This window comes from Hylobates moloch, unplaced genomic scaffold (assembly GCF_009828535.3).
Source record: "Hylobates moloch isolate HMO894 unplaced genomic scaffold, HMol_V3 SCAFFOLD_1, whole genome shotgun sequence".
NCBI classification, from domain to species: Eukaryota; Metazoa; Chordata; class Mammalia; order Primates; family Hylobatidae; genus Hylobates; species Hylobates moloch.
Window position 1 is genome coordinate 130,785,144 of NW_026652276.1, and position 12,281 is coordinate 130,797,424.

The 12,281-nt window shown below is 42.9% G+C and overlaps 1 pseudogene and 1 gene segment (V, D, J or C); one reads left to right on the forward strand and one right to left on the reverse strand.

Moving 5' to 3' along the window:
- The first annotated feature begins 4,804 nt into the window (after positions 1-4,804).
- LOC116812535 (T cell receptor gamma variable 9-like) lies at positions 4,805-5,329 on the forward strand. The segment is given in 2 exon segments: positions 4,805-4,850; positions 4,962-5,329. Coding segments are annotated over 2 exon segments (414 nt in total).
- Positions 5,330-10,427: 5,098 nt separating this feature from the next.
- LOC116812534 (coiled-coil-helix-coiled-coil-helix domain-containing protein 10, mitochondrial-like) lies at positions 10,428-10,904 on the reverse strand (annotated as a pseudogene).
- Between the last annotated feature and the right edge of the window lie 1,377 nt (positions 10,905-12,281).

A 12,281-nucleotide genomic window follows, 5' to 3' on the forward strand; every position in this document is an offset into this window, starting at 1 on the left:
ACAGTCGCCATGGCAGGGTGATGCAATACTCCCTAGATGAGACATTTGCCTTCCACTTCTCCTTGAACAGCACTCCAGTGTGGAACATGTGTGTATCCCAAGCTTCTCTAGACTTTTGTTCTCCTATCTGACAAATGAAGGGGTTTAGTCAAATGTCTGCTAAGTTATATGACTATGATTTTTGTATTAAAGCAAAGCCATACACATAAGATCATTATGCCCACTACCTTCATATAAAGCAGTCTTTTTAAACATAGAATAAATGAAAGAAAAAAAAGAAAGCCTGTGTTACTGATCCTCCAGCACCAAACAGGAAACCCCTCTGCCGCTGTATGTGCAGAAGAAAAAGAAATTCTTTGAAGTCTAAGCTGAATTTAAATGCCTTTTCAAGGGAATGCTTAATACACTGTTGATGAGAATGTAAATTAGTACAACTTCTCTAGAAAACAGTATGGCAATTTCTCAAAGAACTAAAAATAGAACTACCATTCAATCCAGCAATCCCATGCCTGGATATCCACCCAAAGAAAAACAAATCATTATATTAGACTGCATTCATATATTTATTGCAGCACTGTTCATAATAGCAAAAATATGGAATCAACCTAAATGTTCCATTAGTGGATGACTGGATAAAGAAAATGGCCGGGCGCGGTGGCTCACGCTTGTAATCCCAGCACTTTGGGAAGCCGAGGCGGGCGGATCACGAGGTCAGGAGATCGAGACCATCCTGGCTAACACAGTGAAACCCCGTCTCTATTAAAAATACAAAAAAAATTAGCCAGGCGTGGTGGCGGGCGCCTGTAGTCCCAGCTACTCGGAGAGGCTGAGGCAGGAGAATGGCGTGAACCCGGGAGGCGGAGCTTGCAGTGAGCCGAGATGGTGCCACTGCACTCCAGCCTGGGCGACAGAGCGAGACTCCGTCTCAAAAAAAAAAAAAAAAAAAAAAAAAAAAAAAAAAAAAAAAAAAAAAAAGAAAATGTGGTATATATACACAGTGGAGTACTATTTATCCATAATAAATGTGGTATATACACACAATGGAATACTACTTATCCATACAAAAGAATGAAATCCTGTTTTTTGCAGAAACATGGAGGAAACTGGAGGCCATTATCTAAAGTGAAACAACTCAGAAACAGAAAGACAAATACTAGATGTTCTCACTTATAAGTGGGAGCTAAATAATGTGTACAAGTGGACATAGGGTGTGGAACCAGACATTGGAGGCTTGTAAGGGTGGTGGGGGCAGAAGGAATACAGATGGAAATTAAGTAATTTCACATCACAATGCGTATAATCCAGGTATGGGGTATACTAAAAGCCAAGACTTTACCACTGTGCATTATGTGTGTGTAACAAAATTGCACTTGTACTCCTTAAATTTATACAAATAAAAAACAAAAGCAAACACATTTTCAATGGAAGATTGAAAGTTTATGTGTGCCTTGATGACAGCAGTAAAAAAGATGAATGAATGTAAAGTCCAAACAATTCTGAAGAACTCAGTCCATCACATTCCTTCACTCGTTGTCCACCTCTCTCAACTTCTGTTTTTGTGCTAGAGATTGATAATTAAGACACGCCTTGCAGGCCAGGCGCTGTGGCTCACTCCTGTAATCCCCAGCATTTTTGGAGGCCGAGGCAGGCAGATCACCTGAGGTCGGGAGTTTGAGACCAGCCTGACCAACATGGAGAAACCCCATCTCTACTAAAAATATAAAATTAGCTGGATGTGGTGGCTCATGCCTATAGTCCCAGCTACTCAGAAGGCTGAGGCAGGAGAATCTCTTGAACCCAGGAGGTAGAGGTTGTGGTGAGCCGAGATTGTGCCATTGCACTCCAGCCTGAGCAACAAGAAAAAAAAAAAAAAAAAAAGCTACGCCTTGCTTCTGAAACAGCCCAGCGTCTCTAACCTCTACTGAAGGCTCAGTTCACGGCTAAGGCCTTCCAACTTGTGTGAGAAGGACAGAAGCCGTACAGGAGGAAACTTTCATTCTGTTTTGGGGTTGTTCCTTCATTTCATTTTTCTAATTGTGCTGATAAAACGAATGGGCACAGAGAGGAGATGCCCCCTCTTCTGCCTGTCCCCTCTCTCAGTGCTTTACCCCAAACAAGAGTAAATTTGGTGAAATGGTGATTATCAGCGTGTGGCCAAATGGAGGAGCAAGCTCCCCAGTCACCTCCTTACAGAAAAACATCTTTCATTTCCTCAAGAAGAGACTCTGCCACTGCAGTGAACCTTCACCACCACAAACCTCCACCTTCACTCCTCACCAACACCTGCGCTACTCTTCATGAACGCTGTGACCTTGAGCGAGGTCTTAAATGTCCTAGCCATGTTTCCTCATCTCCAAAATAAAGAAAACGGCAATGTCCAAAATTGATCTCCCTCTGAATTATACTACTTGGTTTCAGCCTCAACCTCCAGGGTGATAGACTAGCTTAGAGACCAAGATTATGTCTTTCTTAAGTGATCTCACCTTCAGAGGCATCATCACCAGACTTTACAAGTTTTATTTCTTAGAAATGGTCCCAAGTTCTTTCCCTCTCATCGTCTCTTGCTTTAGGGAGCCTCCTAGCTAGTCTGTCTCAGCAAGACAAGGGTGTGGCTGGTGCATTGCTGCTGGTGAGCTGGGGCAAGTTCGCAGAAGGCAGCGTGGGAGAGTATAACAAATCACCATCAGTTTCCAAGGACTTGCTCCGTGTCAGGCATTGCCCTAAACAGTCTACCTGGGCTAACATTTATTCTTTGCAACAGTCAGTAAGGTAAGCTGTGATTTTATTCTCATTTGGTAGATAAGAAAACAGAGGCAGAGAGAACTATTCAAAGAGCTCAGGCTTTGCAGCCTGACAGAATTAATCTTAAATCTGTTACCAACAAGCTGTTAAACCTTGACCCATTACCTGAACCGTTTTGAGTAGGGCTTTGTGAAGATTATACTAAATTTATATTAAACATCATAATGGCTACAAACTGCTTGACACGTTAAAGGCATTCACTAAGTGTCCATTGCTTGGTAACTCTTTACAAACTGTATTTTAAATGGTGATGTTTTGTTAACAATAGAATGACAAAAAAAATACTACAATGGCCATCCATTCCCTCACTCCACCCTTTCATCTATTCAACAAACACCTGGGAATAGAGAGATAAACAGCACATGATCTTACTCCCCTGGGAACTCTTAACTGGCATTTAGAATGAGAGAGAAATGGGTAAACAGGCCAAGACTTGGGCAGGAGGTGCTAGGAGAGAGGAAGGCACTAGGTGGCGTGAAGAGAAAGCAATTTGAAGCATCTCCATCCTGGACTTACTGGGTGAGGGAAGCTTCCTGGGGAAGACTGCCTGGGGCTGAGCCAGGAAGGATAAACAGGAATTAGCCAGGGAATGTGGAGTGGAATGCAGTCCAAACACAAACAAATTCAAGTCAATCCATAGAAGTGGGTCGTGGAATTCTAGGCAGAGAGTGACTAAATGAAGATGGAAGGACGGGGAGGCAGTGGCCACAACACAGAGAATCTCTTATCCTAAGAACTCTGGACTTCGTCTTCAGAGGCAAGGTAGAGAGAGTGAGGACTTTAGAGCAGGAAAAGGACCAGGTCAGTCTAGTGGGGAAGACTTCCCCCGTGGGGAAGGTAGGTGGGAGGGGCCGAGATGGGACGCATGGAGGTGCGTGAGGTGGAGGCAGTGGTGAGCCAGGAAATGTTTAGGGTGTAGAATCCTCAGGAATTGGAGTGTGGTGAATTAGTTAAAGGGGAGAATTGAGGCTGATGCTCAAGTTCCCGGCTTGGGCAATGTGGGTAGTCATGTCATACAGGGAACTTGGAAGAAGATATGGTTTGGCGGAAGGGAATGAGTTCACTCTGGCTATGAGCAGACTTGGTTTGAGATCCCGTGTCAGACGTACTTGAAAATGTCTGAGAGTTAGCTGGATATGGGTACAGACAGTTTTTGATTTAACTGAGGTCTGACTTAAGATTTTTTTTTTACTTTATAGTGGTGCAAAAGTGACATGCATTTGGTAGAAAACATAATTTGACCTTTGCTCTTTCCCCAGGACAGTGATATAAGATTATGATACTCTCTTGTGATGCTGGGCAGTGGCAGTGAGCTGCAGCTCCCAGTGGGTAAATTAAGAATGGAAATCTGGAACACAGCAGCTTTTAAGGAATACACTGGGGAGAGCAGTTTGTAAAAATACCTTGGGACAGATTAAATGTCTTGGGTTAGAGAAAGAACAACAGACAATAGGAAACTGTCACTGAGGAGAAGCCGGGATTCAGGAGATGTACATTATTCAGGTAGCTGAGGGAGGGGACAGGAACCTGAATCTTCAACAGAAGCAAACAAACTGGGATGGAGGGCCCAGCCTCATGAAGGTAACCAGAAGGACCCCGTGCTGCAGGCTGTGTGGGTAGCTGAGCAGAGCTAAGCAGCTTGATGGACCAACATCTCTCCAGCTGGTTGAAGACAAGCTCTCAGAAGACAATGCTGCATGTCACAGCCCCAACAACCAACAACACCAGCCTGACAACTTGCTGGGGTGGCTGCCGTGTGGTCTGAGGTGGCCGTCTAAACTATATGGTCTGATCTCAGGCTGCAGACCTTGCAGGACTGTCTTCACACAGACTGGAAGTGTTAACAGGTGGTGAGGACACCGCTTTACAACGATGCAGGGGGCCCCATGTCACCCTCACCCATGGGAAGTTTGACTTGGTGGACTCAGCCAAGCCACAGATGTCTAACGCTTCTCTGCAGTGATTCCAGGCTGCCCTGGCAGAGAGCACAGTGCCTGCAGACATGCTGTCAATGCTCCCCGCATCAACACTGGCAGTCCTTGGGGCTCGTAAGTAGTTTTGCTCCCCCAATCACTTTGGACTGATATTCTCTATTGTTATATATTTTTATAAATTCCAAATTCTTGGTTTATTTACTCCCTCCCATTTTTTTTCCCCAGTGTGTGTATATGGTGCAGTTCACCTGGAGCAACCTCAAATTTCCAGTACTAAAATGCTATCAAAAACAGCCCGCCTGGAATGTGTGGTGTCTGGAGTAACAATTTCTGCAACATCTATATATTGGTATCGAGAAAGACCTGGTGAAGTCATACAGTTCCTGGTGTCCATTTCATATGACGGCACTGTCAGAAAGGAAATCGGCATTCCATCTGGCAAATTTGAGGTGGATAAGATACCTGAAACGTCTACATCCACTCTCACCATTCACAATGTAGAGAAACAGGACATAGCTACCTACTATTGTGCCTTGTGGGAGGTGCACAGTAGCAGACAGTTTGAGCCATCCCATTCAATAAATGCTTATTGAGTCTTTGTTTATAATCATGAATTGGGAAGCCACAGTTACAACCAGTGTGCTTGTAAACAGTTTTTGAGATAAACATTCATGTGGTGACTCTACTTGGAGTTGCCAAATTCTATATTTTCTCAAAGCAGAAGCTTTGCATAAGTCGTTATACAAGTGACCAGCCTCATCTTTTTCAGGGTTGTACTCTCTCACCAACAGCCTTTCTAGGTCTCCCACATTTATTTTTCTGGTTCAACCTCTCCTACTCATTATATATTTTTTTCTGGCATAATGTATACACATTTTTAGTGGGATTCTTTCGTACTGGGCAATATGCATTACGTAAGTTTTCTCTGATCTTCCTATTTCTCTCGATTAAAAAATGGATATGACATTAAACGGTATTCATTTTTCTGTAGGTTAACATGTAACAAATGCAGCATGATCTAACCATGAGCAGGGCAGACTGCAATGACAAATCTATCACATGCATGCCTTGAGTGGTGATGTTTGATTTTGTACAAAATTCGTAAACACTTCCACTAATTGAATCTAAGTCAAAGTCCACTTTGGATTGGGGTTTGAGGAAAAATTCATTTTCTGCAACCTCTGCCTCCCAGGTTCAAGCGATTCTCCTGCCTCAGCTTCCCAAGTAGCTGGGACTACAGGTGCGTGCCACCATGCCCAGCTAATTTTTTTGTATTTTTAATAGAGACGGGGTTTCACCATGTTGGCCAGGATGGTCTCAATCTCCTCCTGACCTCATGACCTGCTGGCCTCGGCCTTCCAAAGTGCTGGGATTACAGGCGTGAGCCGCAGTGCCTGGTCATCCAACCATGAGTTTTTGATAGACTATTCTGAGCCAGGCATTATGCACAGCAGAAATTACAAGGCCCATATGCTCTGCAAAGGCCCGAGGTTGCTTCTGCTGAACCACTTTCTGCTACTGGGCTGCCATTCACCACTGAAATGGCAGTCCTCAACTTGAATATAACTCATGATTGTAAATCTCTCATGAATTTTCATTACTTATAGTTCAACTCAGGCTTTGCAATTTATTATTGTTGATGGTGTTGTTTTAATTTATGTTTTTGCCATGAAACCCTTTCTTGAAATGTGATCTTACAAATATAAAATAGAGAAAAGTAGATTTCCACTGGGGAAGAGTTCAAAAATGAATGATCCTTAGTCTCATCTTCTCAAATTTCCCTGATACTTTGATTTTTCAACAGCTCAATGACTACCTGAGTATACATATAATTTACAAAGTGGTCAAGACCTGGGCCTGTCATGTCAGAAGGACGTAGGTCCAAATGGGGCTCTACTTACCACAGATAAGCTGTGTGATAAGGCCTTGAGCTTCTCTAGCCCCATTTCCTCACCTGTGAGGCAGTGGTCCTGTGGTTTATGGGTGGCTGTGAGAACTCCTGACATGATGCATATCAAGGATTTGGCCCAGTGCTTGGCATATTGTGACAGCCCAGTGTTATCTGACAAGAGAAAAAACTAGATAAAACAAAAAAATAACAGCAAACACACATATATAGTCTTGTGTCTCTTAACGACGGGAAAATATCCTGAGAAATGCAGCCTTTGGTGATGTCCTTGTTGTGCAGATATTGTAGAGTGCCCTTAACACACACCTACATGGTACAGCCTACCACACACCTAGGATATATGGTATAGCTTATTGCTCCTAAGCTGCAAACCTGCACAGCGTGTTGCTGTACTGAATGCTATATGCGATTGCAACACTGATAAATATTTGTGATTTAAACATAGCATAGAAAAGGTACAGTAAAAATACAATATAAAAGAAAAATGCTACACATGTATAGGGCAGTTTCATTATAATTTGTCCATCTTTGACTGAAACATTATTATTCAGCGTATGACTGTATATACAAGAAAACATACACACACACACACGCCTGTTTTTTTTTTGTTTTTTGTTTTTTGTTTTTTGAGATGGAGTTTTGCTCTTGTTGCCCAAGCTGGAGTGCAATGGCGCGATTTCGGCTGACTGCAACCTCTGCCTCCCAGATTCAAGTGATTCTCTTGCCTCAGCCTCTCGAGTAGCTGGGATTACAGGTGTGTGCTACCACGCCCGGCTAATTTTTTGTATCTTTGGTAGAGACGGGGTTTCATCATGTTGACCAGGCTGGTCTCGAACTCCTGACCTCGTGATCCACTGCCTCGGCCTCCCAAAGTGCTGGGATTACAGGCATGAACCACCACGCCTGGCCCATATACACATCTTTATATATCCAGGGCTTAGCACTACATCTATCATAGTGTGGCTATTACATTTTATAGAGAGAATAGCTAAGTATGAAGAAACTCTTACAAGAGTTATCCCAGATTAATTTAATTCTAAGCTTTTGGTCATGGTTCCCTAAGACCTTTGACTCACACACAGCTGGAGAGGACAGTGGCCTTGTGCATAGTGCAGACGACCATTATAGGGGAAAAACAAGTCGAAATTCATAGTCCTTTACTCCTCCTGCCCTTCTCCTTTTGGCTAAGGTGAGCTTCACCAGGAACATTTTGGCCACACCAAAGGAAAACTAGCCAGAGGCAAACCAGCTCTAAGTAAACATTTGCCAATTAAATGGTTTAAATTTTGGATTCACAGAAACACTGACAGCATCTTATTGGAATATACTGTACTGCACATATGAATATCTGTTGAATTGAGATTGATACTTTCATCATTATTGAGGGGTTCATTTTACCTAATGGGTCAGTGGGTTGTATGGATGGATGCCCTGAATATTCTGATGATTTAGGTTCAACTTCTTTTCTTTTCTACCTGAGGTGGGTGAGCTACAATGACTCTGAGTAATAGAATCAACATTATATTATCTAGTTAACATAAAATCTGAATAAAATCTAAAGAAATCTTGGAAAGCAATATTTTCATAAACCATATCATCTGTTGCCGAACTCCCCACACATACAAGTACTATGGAAAAAGTAATGTCTACTGCCCAGGAGTCATCTTATAGAAACCACAATTCTAGAAGTTACTGTACTCACCTGGAAATCCATGCTGACTGTTTTGTCTCGGGTGCTTTTTGCTTTCAGTCTTGTGAACGGGTTCACAAGAGGCAGCCTGGGGTAAGAAAAAAAGAGCACAGACTTTGAAGTGCTTATCTCCAGACACTGCACTCATGAGCATTTTTATCTGTGTCATTTCTGTACTTTTGAAATGGTCTAATAGAAAACACATTACTTTTTAATTTTATTTTAAAATTTACTTAATAAAAGAATTCCTGTTTTATAATATTAAACATATCCCTGCACATTATTGAGCACCTAGAGACAATATGTAAAATGTTTTGGTTAGAAAGGCCTGGAAGGGGCTCTGCTTGACTACTTTTTCTTTCCTCTTCTCTAACAACTTTTGCTTCTTTTAAAAAACAAAATCTTACCTTTTCGCCTGTTTCCTACTGATTACTGTGCTGAGCTAAAGAAAATGTTAGTGATTTGAGTGCTCAAGGCAGCTTATTGGGCTTGTATGCCTTCCTTGAGCACTAGGATTTTTCAAGCCTGTAGATCAAAGGTCTTGGGAAAAAAGAAACAACTTTTTTCAGTGAGCTAACTGAAATAGAAGAGAATGGCGACTCCTACCCACACCTCTTGGATCCTGGACATCAGCTCTGGCTGTGGGGCAAATGGCACTGTATATTGGCCAACGGGGGAGGATGCAGCCAACTTAAGGCCCCTTTTCAGGGAGGGAACACTGACCCCACTCTCCTGTTCCCCAGCTGCCTGATGGTGTTTCCATTTTCTGCCCCCAAACAACACCTGCAGGATAGGGAAGACCATCCATGCAGCCCAGGGCGGTCAGACTTTGATGGCAGAGTTAGGTGGAAAATGGACTTGGATGAGCCAAGGAGGAAATCCCGCAGATGGCCCAATAAGTGGATTATGTTTGACTTCAGATAAGTAGGACAAGCTAGGGAGCCAGAAGCTTTTATCTAGTTTTGTTTCACTTTCCACAAAACCACCAAGGTCCCATCTCCAACAGAACAGGATGTGTGACAGTTCCTTGAGTAAAAAAACAGGCAACTGGACAAATCTTGAGAGATCATCATTAATCAGTACTTCTTTAGTTGATTTCTTAATATAGAGGAGCATGTAGATTATTTATAATGCTTTTGTTCTTGAGTTAATTGAAGGAGTCTTAGGTATTTGTTGACTCATTAAATAAATCACCAACATGTAGTAGACTCAAATAAGAAACATAAAAGTGATATACATTTAGATATATGATTATAGTGCTGTATGCTTGTAGTGCTTCATGAATCGATAGTATGATTAATCCAATTATGCTCATAGTGTTCTTTACAACAATAACTAAGTTTAAAATAGAGAAACAATCTCAACTCTCATTAGGTGATTGAGGATAGAAAAATGCCTGTCACGTTCATGTCAAGTAGAATTTATCCCGTCACCCCTGTTGCTATAATTGATGTGTCTCTTCTGTAGATCCCTAATTTAATTTCTTGTCACTTTTAAGTCAACTTTTAACTAGCAAATTAGCAAAGTACTAATGGATTCAGAGAGATTGAATCACATGCTGTACTGTACTGTAGTCCCGTTCTCTTTATATTTTACTTACTTATAAACTAAAGTTACAGAGTAATTATCAAAACTCCATATTTGTGTTCTGAAATTGGCAGAATTTGAATTTGCAGTCCATGGGTCAGCAGATTTCTCTGACTTTCCTTGTTTTCTTTGCTTAGCCACAGAAAAACAGAAAAATCAGTGAGTTTACATGTACAGAGTTAAATGTACAGACTATTCTCTGAAAGAGCTCAGTTCTATGTGAAAATGAATAATGTAGTAAATGTTCTTATAAGTGTAATAAAAGTAGTTATTGTTTATTGTGTACTTCTTATGTGCATGGCAATTTATACTGCATGCTTTATGTCATTTGAGCCTAACAAAATACTATCATTATTATTATCTCATTTTTATAGATATTTTCTTTTTTTAATAAACTCTTATTTGCACATTTGTGTCTTGGGTTATTCGTGGGGTGAGAAACCTCCTCACTTCCAATCCCAGCCATCTGGTACAATCTGGTGTTGTGGTCCAGCTGTCGGCAAAGGGTAGAGGTGGGTGCAGGGCTGGCCCCCGAGTCTGCACCAACCTCTTCAGAGCAGGGGGCTCAGACCATCGTTGTACTTGCACTGCTTCAGAGCCTCGCTGAAGCCCTCACACAGGGACAGGTCACTCTGAGTGGTCGAACAGTCCAGGAACTGCCTGATCTCGTAGGCGTAGTACCCCATCTGCAGGGGCTGGGGGGCAGGGCGGGTGGGGGTCTGCTGGGCAGCAGGCTGGGCGGGCTCCGAACTCCTCCATCTGAAGGCTCCGGTCTGGGCGCTGCCCATGACGTGTCCCACAGCCGAGCCCACGGCTACCCCTGCGGCCATGGACGCCATCTGAGCCATGAGACTCTGCTCGCCCGAAGGGGCGGAGATGGGGCGGCTGCCGGGGGGAGGTGGGTGTGCGGGCAGGTGGGCAGAAGGCGCGGCGGGAGGGGGCTGGCTGGCCAGACGGCCGCGCTGCGGCTTCCCAGAGGCATGGTGGCGGCGGAGGGACCCGGGCTATCTTAAATGACAGCGATGGCGGCAGCGGTTCTGTTGCGGGGACAAATGCCCTTTATAGATATTTTCTAGGTCCAGATTTGAGACTTTGATAAGTTAAGACACTTGATAGTAGGCAACGAGGCTGGGATCTGAATCCAGGTCTGTCTGATTACAAAATCTGTTTCCTTGATCTCCTACAGTGATGAGAAGAACAAAACCAAACACGAAGTTTTAAATGGAGACATTTCGGGGGGAAATAAAAAATTTTATTATTCGTTTTATGAGTTTTTTTTTCACTTGCAGCCTTAAGCTCCATTCCCCAGGGTCACATGAAGTTAGTTAAAATGATGTTAACAGTGTTTACTTACAGACACTCTGCAGAGAATTCTCTACAGAGAATTTTCTTATGCAATCAAGTTATTCTGACTCCTGGGTTCTAAGATTTTTTTTTTTAACAAGAAAAAAAGCGTAACCAAAACTGTGTTTACTGAGCAACAGAAAAGCAGCAAGATGGAACACAAAGATATTCCCCCTGATTATCACCTTTCCACCGCATTCCCTTACCCTCAGTCCGCTGGGGAGCACAGAAATGTTATCCAAAGGTGTACGGGAAAGGGAGGAAAGGCCGAGACCCAACTGCAGCCTGGCCTGAGATGGCCACATCGTGTTCTGCTTCCTGCGTGGCTGCCCAGGGAGGGCCTGGATGGGCAGAGGGCCAAGTCAATGTCAGGCCTGGAACTTTACATGCTTTTCTCACTTAGATATTGTCGTCTCCTTTCTCAGAGGAGGAACCAGAGATTCAGAGAGACTCTGTAGCCTCCAAGATCAGGCAGGCATCACTAGCAGCAGAGAAGGGATGTAGAGTGAGCGTGACAGTCCATAAGACTTACCCTCTTCCCACCACACCACACTGACCCAGCAAGAACTGGAATAAATGACAAGGGAGGGAAGAAGGGCTCAGACTTCTCTGTATATACAAGGACGTGGAATGTGTTCCTGTAAGTGTACCCAAGTAGGGAATTTGGTCCTTTAATGAAAAAGGTTGAAGCAGGAAGACTTCCAGTTTACTGGATGAAACATAATGCAGCAATCAAACAGCCTGACTCTTTTAAGTGAATATCAATAGGAATACCACTATACTATTTACTTGTTCTTCAAACGAAAAAATGAAACTAGTGAGTCCTTGATTCCATGACATAGATAAATGTTCTGAGAAGGAAGAAGTTAATGGATCACTGGGAAGGCTCCATAGAGCCAGAAGATTCAAGTGAAAGTCTTGCCAAACAGGAAAAGGAGAAAGTTCATTTTTATCACACACAGTCTGGTTGCAACAGTAAAAACTAACTTTTGTCATCATCACATTTTCTAATACT